Here is a 13,580-nt window from a genome sequence, read left to right as displayed (position 1 = left end):
CTAGCGTGGAGTATTCACGCTTCCCCGCAGTTCCCCAGACGTTAGTCATGACATTAGACATGCTGTAGTTTCTATGACAGCGAGCATGGGGTCATCTCATTTTTGTTGCCTTTCCAACGATTCTAATTTAGTTTCATTACGTACATGCCTTGGAATCATCAGTCCTCAGCGTTCCGAGAATCAGACATGAGCTTTTGTGATTAAATTGACAGTAGAGTGTACTCATGAAGGCAACATAACAAACGTTTCATTGCTACGGGCAGGGCAATGAATCGTTTCTATCCTGGCCCGTGATTAGATAGTGTCTTGGGGCGGGGGTGCCCGTTCAGTCACAATTGTCGCTTAACGATGGCCGAGCCCAGATATTGGTCCTGTGGTACCTCTCATGGAATCGGATCCCAGGTTGGACACATCAGGAAGTTTCAATGTCCCTTATTTATACAAATAGTGACGGTTTTTTTTTTGGAGCATGGTGCATAGCTATGGGGGACATGAATGGAAAGATTTGCCACGTACGAAGTGTGCCTTATCTGCCGTACACATTTGACGCGGAATTACAATCCCGCTGGTCATTTGATCCTAGGCCCCGGTCTCCCGAGGTGCCAGGCAGGGACGGAAGTGAATTGCGTTGAATTGTTCCGATTTATGCTCATTAATGGGGAATTGTGATCTGATTCTTGAGCCAGTAGCATCTCATGTATTCCATACTCCCTGTATCGCTTCTTAAAGGCTTTACCATCTGAACGGATCATTTCTTGGGATAGGAAAAATTGACTTAGTTGCTCATCTTTTCTATTTTTCGGCAATCAATTAGCTCCTTTTAGCCCGATCCAACGCAATGACTAGTCCGAGTCTGATAATTATTGGAGGGGGTGTGGCTGGCATTGCCATGGCCCATACTCTCAAATGGAAGCTCGGCTGCACAGACTTTACGGTACGTGAACGGCAATCCTCGAATCAAACATCGGTCTTCGTTCAAAGCTTACTTTAAATTATTAGATTTACGAGAAGGAAGCAGGACTCGGAGGGACTTGGAGAGTGAACACCTACCCAGGATGGTGAGTAAGTTCAGATATTATTGTGGCCTGTGTGACTGACACCCAACCAGCGGCTCCGACGTACCTATCCACTTGTATTCATTCAGCTTTAACTTGAATCCAAATTGGTCACAGGAGTTGGTTGATCAGCAAGAGATTCTGGATTGTATGTGATGACTGATGAGCACACTTCACACCGTTTGATCTAACTCCCTTTGCAGATGTTGAATCAACCGTGGACAAGTTCCAATTGCGATCACATTTCCAGTTCAACTCGGAAATTCTGAGTGCGAAATGGATTAATGATCTATGGCATGTGACCTTTGTTGACATAGGCACTGGCAAGACGTCTACCAAGACGTGTAACATCTTGCTGTCGGCTGTGGGAGGCTTCTCGCAGGTCAGGGGTGTCAATTACCCAGGCATGGACCAGTATCAAGGGAAGGTGTTCCACACGGCTGAGTGGGATCACTCATTTGACTTGACTGGGAAACGAGTCGCCGTCATTGGGAATGGCTGCAGTGCTGCGCAGGCTGTCCCATCCATCGCACCACAGGTACAGAAGCTTACCCAATACGCTCGAAGCCCTCAATGGTACCACCCGCGGCCCAATAAGGTCTTTTCTGGATTTGACAAGTTCTTGTTCCGCTACGTGCCTCTATGGCAACGGTGGCATCGACTTGACACGTTCCTCAAGACTGACCAGCTTGCATCGGTCTACGGCTCAGATTCGAAGCAAGTTGAGCAGCGGCTGGCCATTGAAGAATCGGCACGCCAGTACATTTACAAAGAGGCTCCTGAGAAATACCACAGCTTCCTTGTCCCCGACTTCCCGCTTGGTTGTAAGAGGAGAATCTACGACCCCGGCTACCTTGCATCTCTGCACCGCGACAACATCGACTTGCTTCCGGAAGGCCCGAAGAAATTCACAAAGACTGGCATCATCAGCGAGAGCGGCAAGGAGGAGGAATTCGACGCTGTGATCTTGGCCACGGGCTTCAAGGTGCAATCATTTCTCGCACCAATGACAATCGTCGGTAAGAATGGCGAGAATATCCATGATCAATGGAATAAGAACAGAGGAGCACAAGCCTACATGGGCACTTTCGTACGAAACCAGCCCAACTTTGCGATCTTGTAAGTGGACCATGCCACCATTGAATCAGCTTTAATTCACATCTAACTTTAACTACCTAGGTTTGGACCCAACACGTTTCCAGCCTTCAATTCCGTCATCTATGCCATAGAAGTCCAAGTCGCTTACATCACGTCAACATTGGTGAAGCCACTGATGGATGGATACGCAAACGTTGTCGAAGTCAAGGTGGAAGCAGAGGAGAGATTCGTACAGAATTTGGACAAGGTCTTGGCCGAGACTGTGTTTGCCGCCGGCTGCAGCAACTGGTACATTAACAGTGCTGGTCGCAACTCTGCAGCATGGCCGGGGTTGGCCGCGACATTCTGGAGGGCCACTGCTTTTCCTAAGTGGAAAGACTTTGTGATGAATGGAGGATCAAACTGGTGGCTCTTGTACAAGGCCCGGAGAAACATTGCAAGCGCATCTTGGCCTATATGGTTCATGGCCCTCGGCATGGGTATGTGGGCAGCATACCGGAACCCTGCTCTGTTTTCAGAGTCCGTTCCCATTGCGTTTAGTCGGCTCAAGCTGTAGGGATAGCATCTTGTGTCACTTTAGCTCCTCAAGGATAGTAACTGTCGCTTTTAAGTTTATCTAGCCCGTATACTGCATATTAGGAGCGTCTGTTTTCTCAGTACTCGTACAGTGGATGTCTTTCGCAAAATCACGAGACTCATCACTTAGCACGTACTCCCCCGAAAATCAATATCCCACCTAGCCATGCTCAACAGCAACACGCAATGTGATCGCTTACATGATAACTGGTGAGCTGGATTATGTCCTTCGTCAATCCTACATGGAGAGCGGCTTTAATATTCCCGAGCACACTCCCACAGGCAAATACAAAGATGGACGCATGTTGGCTTACTTCAGCCTTGCAAAACCACTCAGTGATGTTGCTCTGTTCATGATCCGCTCCACTACTCCACCTAGCCAGTTGATTAGCTCCGGAATTCTTTCCCGTTTACTTAAGCTTGTGCGAATAAGGTCAGCTGATAGTCGTGATATTCCATTTTACCCCATCTTACCCCGCAGTCATGGGAAAGCCAACATCCATGCATCATGCAACTCGAGACCCTTCTCACCTTCGTCCCTTGTTGCCTTCATTTATCTCAGAACTTTTCTGCTTCAGGTACCAGCCAAGTCGTCAAATTTGAACATGGAATCCACTCGCGATGAGTCGAGAGGAGCGAAAGTATGGCTCGTCACTGGTTGTTCCAGTGGATTTGGTGAATGCCTTGTCCCTGCGATACTCGCCCGCGGGGACAAAGTGATTGCTACAGCTCGTCAGATATCGGACTTGGAATATCTAAGGGATGTCAAAAATGTCGAGGCTATTCAGCTTGATGTTACCGCGCCAAACGAGGTCCTTTGCAGCAAGGTGGAAGAAGCCATCGCCAAATTCGGAACCATCGATGTCCTTGTGAATAACGCGGGATACGTTTTGTCGGGTGTCTTGGAAGAGCTAAGGTAAAATCTCTTGAACTTCCTTTATTTGGCCGTACTTATTTATCAACACGATGCTAACAGTGACACAGCTGTGAAGATGTCAAGCGCCAGTTCGACACCAACTTTTTCGGTGCCCTAAACTTGACCAGGGCCGTTCTTCCTATTATGCGCGCCAAAAGAACCGGTACTGTCTTGTTTATGGGAAGCATAGCTGGATGGCACGCAGTGGCTGCGGGTGGTGCTTATAGTGCTTCGAAGTTTGCACTGGAAGGTTCGTCTGGCTCTCCGCCTCCAACAACACACGGCGAATGACTATGCCCGGTCTCTATACAGACCCTTGACATCTGTCAATCATTTAGTTTGCTAACTGAAGACTTTTCTCTCCAGGGGCAGTTGAGTCTCTTGCAAAGGAGGTGCAACCAATTGGTATCCGCGTCCACATCTTTGTGTTAGGCCAGTTCCGCACAAAAATCCTTGATGCGAAGAACAAGAAAGGGAAACTTAATGCCGATGTTGGCATTCAGGAGTACGCAGAGATTAAAAAACGGATAGATGATATTCATGCAGTTACACAAGCCGCGCAACCAGGAGACCCATTATTGGCAGTGGAGAGAATAGTGGATATCGCGAGGCTCGAGAATCTCGCAGAACAGCAAGCCACTAGCTTGCCATTGCGTATCGCTCTTGGGTCTGACGCGGTAGACACTATGAAACGGAAATGTCTGGAAACCCTGGAAACTCTTCAGAATTGGGACAGTTTCAGCTGCAGCACCGATTTCTCTGATGCAAAAGCTTTGCCTGGGTACTATAGATGATAGATACGTGGTAGTAATGAAAGGCTTGACTGAAGCATGAAATTTACGTGTTGTTGGGTGTGAATATACGAGACTATTGTTACTTGTAAAGTAGGAATCATAGTTCAAGTAGCAATTTGTCTCCATGTAACCACATCAGCCGTCTCTTCATGGAGTGCCACCTTGAGCATCCTAGTAAACATTTTGATGGGGAGTGACTGAACGTTATAATTTGATCGTATTGACTAAATTACTTTACAAATCCTGCAAAACTACAAGCTGCTGATATCGATACCGTCAGTTCCACCCATCTTTCTTGACCCCTCCCCAACGACCAAATTCTCGTACCCAACCATATATGTCATTGGCAAGGTCATAAAGCGGTCACAATCGTCGCTTAGTGCCGCAGCGTACTCTTTACTGTTGTAGAATGCCAACCAGTCGTCCCAGGATCTGACCCAGAGCTGAGCGCATCCGTCATAGTCTAGAACATTCTCACCTAGACTCTCAGCTCGCTGTTTCATCTCCACTGTTTGATGGTGCTATGGGACAGTCAGCATCAACACTATCAAGTCATTCCCATCTTCGTGATTTGGACGTGAAATTCAATTGAAAAGAATAAATGGCAGTAGCTAACCTGAGAGTACCGAACAATGTGCTTTCTAAATGCCTGAGTTGCGACTGCTAAATCTGCGTGGACTGTCTGCCAGTGTCCGAAAAAGGTATCATGGTCGATAGAATCAAGTTTCCTAAAGAAAACAGAGACCTTAATGCACGGCTGAAAGTTCGGAGTGGAATCGTAGTTTAATTCAGGGTGTGTGAACTTGTGATCGACTTTAGTGAAAGGCATAATGGCTATGTTGCTTGGACTCAAAAGGTTCAGATAAGCTCAAGGGTTAATGTCTTAATCTTCTCCAGAATTTCACACAAACCCCAGACTTACTTGCCATTATATGAATTCATCATGATTTCCCATCGTCTCAATCGAGTGAGGCTGGATGGACCCACCTTGACGGAATTCCAGTCTACCTAGGTAGGTACGGAATATATTTCCAGGTTCCGTGGGGAGGACTGACGGAATTGTGCTTCGCAAACTCAACGCATGCTTATCAATCCATGCGGTTGTCAATCCACATGACATGTAGCTGGGTATCTAGTGAAGCCGTCTTTTGGAATTACCCAGCTGAACAGCGCTATAGAAATCCGAGGCAAAAGCATCGTCACCAGTGACATACATGTGATCATAACAGCCCATGAGCAATTGCACTGATCATTAGTGGCTTTGCAAAAAAATGAAACGTTCCTATTGATCTCTTTCTAACATCACATGTTGTTTTGCTCGTGCATAGCTCCGGATTGTCCGGTGGCGAGTTTATACATTGGTCACCCTGGAGTAGCGCCGCTATGAAGGGAACGGCAATCCGTGCCTATCTTGAGCTAATCTATGGAGTACGGTTGATATCAAAATGTGTTTCGTGACGGTCCAAACTTGCCGCTTCGCATATTTTCCTCATGCCTTCATTGATGAACTCCATTTGATCTCTGAAATAGAAGCTTGTCTGGAATACTTCGACAGCCAGACCATAGTCAGAGCCCTTTTCAACGCGCTTCCCCTTCGCGTCCGTCATGGGCCCACCAGTGAGGAGAGTGTCCACCGTCGAGACGATGGTGTCGATTGGTGTTAGGTACTCTTCTGGAAAGGAATCCCAAACTTCCCCAGAGAGCAGATTTGTCCGCACGGTTCCTGGGCACATGGCGTATGCCCGGATACCATCTTTGTAAAAGGGCCTGCCAATCGAGCGTAGGAAGTTGACCACGCCAGCTTTGGACGCGGAATAAAGAGGGTTGAACTCTTGCTGGTACTAGTGACACTGTTAAAGACCGGCTTGCTAGTATTTCAGAGAAGTGCCTACAAAGCCTGCAATGCTTGCAGTCACAATCAGAACTGCGTCACAGTCTCGATACTTGTTTGATCTGAAGTAATGCTGCGCCAAATAGCTGGTGTTAATGACGGCCTTCAAATTGATGTCGATGCTGGTTTGCAGCAACTCAGGCGGTGGCAATGAGTCCACTGGCTCGTAGAAGTTGTGCATCTGTATTATCCCCGCATTTGCAAAGACAAAGTCCAGTCTGCCTTGTTCTTTGAAGACGGAGTCAAATGCGTTTGACAAGGAGGCCCATGACGTAACATCGACAGCTATAAACTTGGAATTCTCAACCTCACGCGTGACTGCGTCCCCAGCTGTTTTGTTGAAGTCCAAGATGTTGACCTGCCAGCCTGTTTCAGCAAGTCGTTTGGCGACGGCCAATCCCATTCCCGAAGCACCACCAGTAATAATTGCGACTTTGGAGGAAGACATTGTAATGAAATTGAAGACGTGCGGTGTTGCAATAATATGGAGATGTATGGTTCACGTTGTCCTGTTAGTTAAGGTGAAGGTTTAGCTTATGGGCATTGGATACAACAGCCTGCATATATGTCAACATGGCATTATGCGCTGGAACATTGTCGTCAGGATGCGTCTATGTCACCAGGTTGGACTCGGAATTATAATCCATACCCATAATTCCGAGGGTCAATTTGTCATAGTCAGCTCTCGATCTCGCATAGCCTATATGCACGACAGCAAGCATGTCTCACTTGGCACGCTGTCGGGTCTGTGATATTGAAGTTGTTCCAGGGATTGAGCAGAAGATTGTCCGGGATATAGATTATGTCGAAGTGCTTCGCGGATATTATCTATTCACCGGTGTAGATTCACCATGCCTCTACAAACGGTTTCATGTTAACCCAATGCCTTGAAATTCATGGTGTATTTAATGCAATCTAATTTCTAGTTCTTTAAAGGATACTCTTTGCTAAAAGGATAGTCTAAGTATCCAACAACCGACTTTGGCGTGTAAAACGTCTCACGTTTGTAGGAATTCAGCTCCAAACCCTTCTCAACCCGAAATGGCAGGTCTGGCGTCGACAGGAAATATCGCCCAAACATGGCAACTATGTTCTTCTCTGGATACTCCTGGTCCAAAAGTTCTCGTGCTGTGGAGGGTTTAAGCCCACCTGCAACTAGGATTGGACCATCCCAAAGGCCATACGCAAATTCAAGCTTGTCTGATGCCTCTACATCGGCAGCTCCTGCGATCCTAGACTCGACAAGGTGGAGATAGGCCATGTTAAGCGTAGAAAGCTGTCGAATGACGTCGGAGAATTGTGGAATTGGATCATCCATCCTCATTCCGTTGAAAATGCTCCAAGGGCTCAACCGAATCCCAGTCTTTTCTGGTCCAATTGCTTCACAGACCGCCTTTGTAACCTCGACAGCAAACCGGGATCGGTTCTCAATGCTACCGCCATAGATGTCTTGCCGCTTGTTGCATGTGTCTTGGATGAATTGATCAATCAGATAACCGTTGGCACCGTGGAGCTCGACGCCATCGAACCCCGCCTCAACAGCGTTCAAGGCGGCAGTGACATAGTTCTGAATCCGAGACTGGATTTGGGCAACACTGAGTCGTTCGGGTGTCGGGGAATTTGAGTCGATTGCCACAGCATCGGAACTAGAAATAGTTGTTCCTTCACGCTTGGTAACCTCGGCGTCGGCAGCGCGTCCGAGAGCCCAGAGCTGACAAAAAATGTAGGATCCGTTGGCATGAACAGCATCTGTGATCTTGCGCCACATGTCGATCTGCTCTTGATTGTAGATTCCAGGAGCATTGGCGTAGCCGCCATCTTCAACTGAGATAAATGTGCCCTCGGTTACGAGAAGTGTCCCCGGCGCAGAACTTCGCTGGGCGTAGTAATCCACCATCATGTCGAGGGGTACATGCTCATCAGATGCACGATACCGCGTCAAGGGACATAATCCGATTCGATGGGTGAGTTTCATGTTCCCAACTGTAAGAGGGCTGAATAAACGTGATTGGCCCATGTTGGCGGGTTTGATAGAAACAGGTAGGGTGGTGAGAGAGATGGTTGGCTGGGGATGGAGTGTAATCTCGGGCGTTGCGAGAGAAGTGGCTTAGGTGTAATCAGATATCTGGAACAGGGATTTTGAGCACCATATGGCATGACCACCATTTTCAAAGAATGTTAAGACCCCAGGGATTATATTTCCGGCGTAAAAATATCTCCTTGGCGATTACAAAGCAATGTCCAACAGGAACGGATTTACGGAGGGATTGAACGTCGATTCATGATTTAGCAGCGAGCCTTAGCTTGGCACGGATTCCATTGTCACTGACTAAGAAGCGCTAGTGAGTCATGTCACTTTGTGGCATGACGGGATTCAATTCCGTACGCTAGTACGGAGTCGGCGGTCACCGGGAAGATGGAGGGGGGACAGCTCTAATGGAGTTGACCATACCACAAATGAATCTTTGACATGCTAGACAGATAGGATTGGCCCGGTATCTCGTTGTCTCCGCAATGGGTTACCCCAGATTGAGGAACGCGGGGAAAATCTGGAGATATGGACGTGCGTGACGCGACCTGGAGATAATAGATTACCCCAGAGATGCGTGTATAAAGAAACCTAGCCCTCCACATTCTACATTCTTCCACACGCATCTGAGATATCCTCACACATTAGTTGATCAGTGAACAAGGCCGCGTATCGAACATTCTCTGTCTACACAGACCAAGTATCTCTCAGTTCTCCCAAAGCTTCATCATGGGCAAAATGGTGATTCGGGGGAAAACCCTGAAACGGGTGCTGTCGGCAAGTTGTGCCATCGTCAGTATCCCCCGATTATTCAGACCTCTGCGCAAATTTACTGATTGATGTCTCGGTTGTAGTCCTTTCTTATGTATGGATATGACGCAGGCGTACTGGGAGGAGTCCAGGAGACCAAACCGTTCTTACATGCCATGGGAGTACGTTTTTCGTGGTACCAAACAACGACAACCCGGCTAACAATCGCAGAATCCGACTGGAACATACGTGGTTCCTATGATCGCATCTTCCTACACACTCGCAGCTGCAATCTGCTCGCTCGCCGTAACCATGATCGGAATGCCTCTTGGCCGACGCATGTGCATTCTTCTCGGCAATGGCTTCGTAATCGTTGGTGGTTCTCTCCAGGCTTCTGCTTGGTCCGTCCCTCATATGATTGTGGGAAGGATCCTATGTGTAAGTACCATAAACCAATCATCTTTCCGTTGTTCTGATCCTAGCTAACTAAATACGACACGTAGGGTTTTGGAATTGGTGTATGCAAAGCATTTCTTTCCATATCTAACAACCCTAATGCTGACAAGGTACCAGTTCATCTCGTGTTCGATTCCAACCTTTCAAGCTGAAATGGCAATGGAAGACGATCAACGTGGGCCTGACGTGGCAGTCACCTGTGTCTTCCTTGTCTCTGGCGCAGCCATTGCATACTGGATCGATTTTGGCTTTACTCGATTGGGGAACCAGATATCTTGGGTACGTCAAGCTACTGAATCCTCACACATATCGGTTCGGCTACTAACTATCCCCAGAGACTCCCAATTGCAGTGCAGATATTATTTGCCGTTTGTGCTGGTAGCCTCACCCTTCTACTTCCAGATACTCCAAGATGGTACTATGCCAAAGGCTACGAATCACAGGGCGATGAGACCCTCGGTCGAATTTTCGATACCGAAATTACTGACGACAGAGTCATAAAAATGAAGGAATCTATTCTAGCGAGCATCAGGCTCGAGGAGTCTGACGAGCGTCAATTCAGAATTCTGGACCTCGTTTGGGACCGGACAAATCTCCGCGCGGGTCGTCGTATTCGAATAGCGTTTCTCGTTCTCGCCATTCAACAGATGATGGGTTAGTAGACTTGTATCAAGCTCAATTTATGAAAGATCTCCTAACACTCCAACTTGCAGGAATCAACCTATCTGTGTATTACAGCACCGTCATCTTCGCCCAGGTGGGCTTGTCCCCGTTCATATCACAGCTTTTGGCTGCCATCATGAACACTATCTTTGCTCTCGGAACCATCCCGACCATTTACACTATTGAAAGGGTGGGCCGTCGTAAGGTACTAATGTACTCAGCTATTGTTCTTACTATTTGTATGGTTATTTTTGTGGCAATGATTGGGCTGCCGCATCCCACTAAAGCAACTCAGTGGACCGCAGTTGCCGCCATTTTTGTTTACAATGCGGTCTTTGGTTATGGATGGATCGCTGTTCCATGGCTTTATGGCCCAGAGGTACCGCTTTACGGAACTTTTAGACCACGGAACTTGCTAATATCTTGTCTCAGATTGCTCCCCTCCGCCTTCGCCACGTGGGTGCCGCTGCTGGCGCATTCGGAGAGTGGATATTCTCATTCATTACCGTCTTTGCTGGAGGCATTGCGCTGCAGAATGTTGGCTGGAAGATATGGCTTTGGATGGCGCTATCTTGCTTTCTTGCCATTTTCTTTGTCTATTTCATGTGCCCCGAGGTAAGTCAAACTTCTAATCAGATCTCCAGCATCATCCAACTAACATCGTCAGACTACCGGAAAGTCCCTTGAGGAGATTGATTACATCTTCACGCAAGAAAAGAGTAGTAATGCTAGTTCAGAGGATGAGGTCTTCAAAGGTTCTCAAAAGGAAGAAAAAGGAATCTCTAGTGCTGTGTGCATTGAGCATAGACAATAACTACCTGATGGGAGGACTATGAACAGGAAGGTTTAGATGGCTGCCAAACACATTCAGCATAGTATAGCTTATATTCTCGCTGTATCGAGTCCAAATACTTCACCTCGAGACAGTGCCTCCGGATGCTCTTATCTCAGCTTGCCGAAGCTGATACTTGAGATTAACCATGTCGTTAAAGGTAGACCTCTCGATGGCACCCCGGAGCTTTTCTCCAGACTTAGTTCTCCAATCAAATAGTTGTATTTATTATTCAAGTATACAAGTAGCACTCAAAAGTCCCTCATTTCTCCACTAATAGCACTCATAACTTCGCCGCCTCAAGATTGGAGAACTGCGGCTGGCATCTTGTATATCAATATCGTAAATAGGGTCACGATCAGAGCGTGTCAAGGTGCAGCTACACATGTTGCACATCACGGAAATTCATCAACCAAAAATTCTTGGACGTGTAGAAGCACCGGTTGCGACCATGCTTCTCAGTTGCTTACCGCAATTGCCTCATGCTAAAGGTGTTCTTGGAGCGGTCGATTCTTTTGCATTCGCGCTGTGGTAGCTTATCCACAGATGACCGATTGATCCGGAATCAAATGGTGATGACGGCAAGCGTAACTTGACTTTCTACAGATGTTTTAAGGAATGAGCCTAACAAAAGCAATCTGGGCGCCAAATGCATTCTGTATTTGGAGGTCTCGCCGTTGTCTCTGTAATATATCTTTGAGTGTCTCATTGAGGTATTGGGAAAGGTAACCAGTTAGACTAGAAACCTTGGTCTGTCTAAGTATACCGTTGACCTTTGGATGGACTAGGTATATTGTCTATGTTCTTGATACCATTATTGGTGTTTTCTTTTACTGTTGAGCTTCTAGTCCCCCATCGGGTATTAGTGTACTAGGGCACCCTAATCCCTTGATATCTTTGAGTGTATCAACCGAAGGTTGCTGGAACGGCCTATGAAGATGTGGATGAGATATTCAAGAAAAAAGTCCTGGCATACACCTTCAAGATACTCAAGACAGAAACGAAGCCAAAAAGTCAGACGGTGACCTAGAATGAGGCGCAAGTGCCTGACCATGTCGCCTAACTAATCACGTCTATCGTGGTAATATTAATAGCTTTAGCTCTCGAAAGACAATGGTACAAGATCAAACTCAAGGAAACGGTTTATATAATTTAAAACCCGCCGTATTGTATCCTACACTCCACCACCAATCTTATTACCTGAGCAAATAAATGCTCTGGATCACATCGCTATCCCGACGCCTGAACAACAGTTTAGTTGCTAGGTATCATCCCTCTGCAAGCCCAGTCACAGATCTATCCCCCATTTCCATGTCAGTAAGAGGCTTGTGCGAGTCAGTCTGCACCACCCGACTTGGGTGCAAGATGTTGAACAAAACAGCGCAAATAAACATGAGGACGGCATCCAGACCGTATAAATATCCCTCGGCGGTCTGGAGCACGCTGGTCTGTCCAGCGGCAAACTCTGCGACCCGAAAAATGGATCGTACCATGATCAAGAGAGATGCAATATAGAGAACGATGATGTACTGCTTCCAAGGCAACGTAGTGTTGAGACTTTTAACAGTCGGGTTGTGAAGAATGCGATGATGGAAAACAGAGATGACGCCGATAAAACCCCCGAAAAATAAAATCTGGATTCCTAAACCGATCAAGATGATGTCTTGTCCGCGATTGACAACCTTTATTGTTTTGGCGCCGGAAAGCATTCCTCCGCCTGTATTGTTTTGTTAGCAGATTTCCAAGCCATCATCCAGAGAGTGCCTACCGATGCACTGGGCGGCAAAAGAGAGCACATCTCCAATGACGAATATCTTTGTCATCCATTTCGTTCTGACAATAGAGAGGTCTTCAGCGTCCAAGGCTCGAATGAGACGCCCCAGGATCATGTAGATAGATGCTGCGAATAGCGCGGGCGACAAAAGGATGAGAAGCGTCTGGATAATGAAAGGACCCTGGGACCAGTTGGGTGTCTCGTTGGCATTGACAGCGCGGGCTGCGTAGCCTATGACCTGGACTATTACAAGGCAAGTTAGACAATGTGTCCAGCAGAAGCCAGTTTGGAATTGGAGGGAGGACAAGGCAGAGATCTTGTAGGTGTTGGGTCTCGAAACTTACATATAACGCCAATGAAGAAGACAATAAAGTACCAAGTCTTGTGCTTCCGCAGCTGGAAAAAATGAACGATAGTGGAGATTCCAAAAAGGGCCGCAAATGTGGCTGCAGCGGCGAGTGAAGGATCATAATGATACTTGGGGGGCTGCGTGGTTTGGGTCATGGCGGGCAGGTGTCGAGGACTGAATGAAAAGATCAAGGAGAGTGGAAGGGCTGCCTTGGTTGGAATAGACATGTTGCTGGTGCTGGTATATATGTACTGGAATTATACAATTGACGGAGTCCATATGTGTGGGACGTTGATGCGAACTTACGAGGAGACCTGGGTGGTGGCGTCTAAGGATGCCTGTCAATACGGAAAGCTAGGGCTACTAACGGCGTGGAGTTTAAGGGAGGACCCCGATC

The 13,580-nt window shown here is 47.3% G+C and overlaps 7 protein-coding genes across 7 annotated transcripts; 3 read left to right on the top strand and 4 right to left on the bottom strand.

Annotated features, from left to right (window-relative positions):
* Positions 1-838: 838 nt before the first annotated feature.
* On the top strand, positions 839-2,709 carry BGZ61DRAFT_356065 (uncharacterized protein; the record flags this gene model as incomplete). The annotated part of the gene is made up of 5 exons (XM_046240765.1): positions 839-934; positions 1,000-1,058; positions 1,109-1,203; positions 1,259-2,174; positions 2,235-2,709. The coding sequence occupies 5 exons, from the start codon at positions 839-841 to the stop codon at positions 2,707-2,709; spliced, it is 1,641 nt and encodes a 546-aa protein (XP_046102265.1).
* Positions 2,710-3,334: 625 nt separating this feature from the next.
* On the top strand, positions 3,335-4,439 carry BGZ61DRAFT_356016 (uncharacterized protein; the record flags this gene model as incomplete). Its single annotated transcript, XM_046240761.1, has 3 exons — positions 3,335-3,645; positions 3,714-3,895; positions 4,012-4,439. 3 exons carry the CDS (start codon positions 3,335-3,337, stop codon positions 4,437-4,439), a joined length of 921 nt encoding a protein of 306 aa, XP_046102264.1.
* A 251-nt stretch (positions 4,440-4,690) lies between these two features.
* On the bottom strand, positions 4,691-5,268 carry BGZ61DRAFT_495338 (EthD domain-containing protein; the record flags this gene model as incomplete). The annotated part of the gene is made up of 2 exons (XM_046250864.1): positions 4,691-4,960; positions 5,056-5,268. 2 exons carry the CDS (start codon positions 5,266-5,268, stop codon positions 4,691-4,693), a joined length of 483 nt encoding a protein of 160 aa, XP_046102263.1.
* Positions 5,269-5,962: 694 nt separating this feature from the next.
* BGZ61DRAFT_277003 (uncharacterized protein) lies at positions 5,963-6,778 on the bottom strand (the record flags this gene model as incomplete). Its single annotated transcript, XM_046238412.1, has 2 exons — positions 5,963-6,280; positions 6,332-6,778. Coding segments are annotated over 2 exons (765 nt in total), but the record flags the coding sequence as incomplete, so codon positions are not given.
* Positions 6,779-7,252: 474 nt separating this feature from the next.
* BGZ61DRAFT_534250 (putative N-ethylmaleimide reductase) lies at positions 7,253-8,347 on the bottom strand (the record flags this gene model as incomplete). Its single annotated transcript, XM_046254123.1, has 1 exon — positions 7,253-8,347. One exon carries the CDS (start codon positions 8,345-8,347, stop codon positions 7,253-7,255), a length of 1,095 nt encoding a protein of 364 aa, XP_046102261.1.
* A 741-nt stretch (positions 8,348-9,088) lies between these two features.
* On the top strand, positions 9,089-11,042 carry BGZ61DRAFT_534249 (general substrate transporter; the record flags this gene model as incomplete). Its single annotated transcript, XM_046254122.1, has 9 exons — positions 9,089-9,151; positions 9,214-9,291; positions 9,341-9,547; positions 9,613-9,627; positions 9,683-9,844; positions 9,901-10,219; positions 10,279-10,607; positions 10,661-10,843; positions 10,896-11,042. The coding sequence occupies 9 exons, from the start codon at positions 9,089-9,091 to the stop codon at positions 11,040-11,042; spliced, it is 1,503 nt and encodes a 500-aa protein (XP_046102260.1).
* A 1,286-nt stretch (positions 11,043-12,328) lies between these two features.
* Positions 12,329-13,338, bottom strand: BGZ61DRAFT_495334 (RTA1 like protein-domain-containing protein; the record flags this gene model as incomplete). Its single annotated transcript, XM_046250863.1, has 3 exons — positions 12,329-12,777; positions 12,829-13,077; positions 13,179-13,338. 3 exons carry the CDS (start codon positions 13,336-13,338, stop codon positions 12,329-12,331), a joined length of 858 nt encoding a protein of 285 aa, XP_046102259.1.
* Positions 13,339-13,580: the final 242 nt, after the last annotated feature.

This window comes from Ilyonectria robusta (assembly GCF_021365365.1).
Source record: "Ilyonectria robusta strain PMI_751 chromosome Unknown BGZ61scaffold_14, whole genome shotgun sequence".
Classification (NCBI taxonomy): Eukaryota; Fungi; Ascomycota; class Sordariomycetes; order Hypocreales; family Nectriaceae; genus Ilyonectria; species Ilyonectria robusta.
The sequence above is the reverse complement of the archived record's forward strand: the minus strand, read 5'-3'. Positions and strand labels throughout refer to the sequence as shown.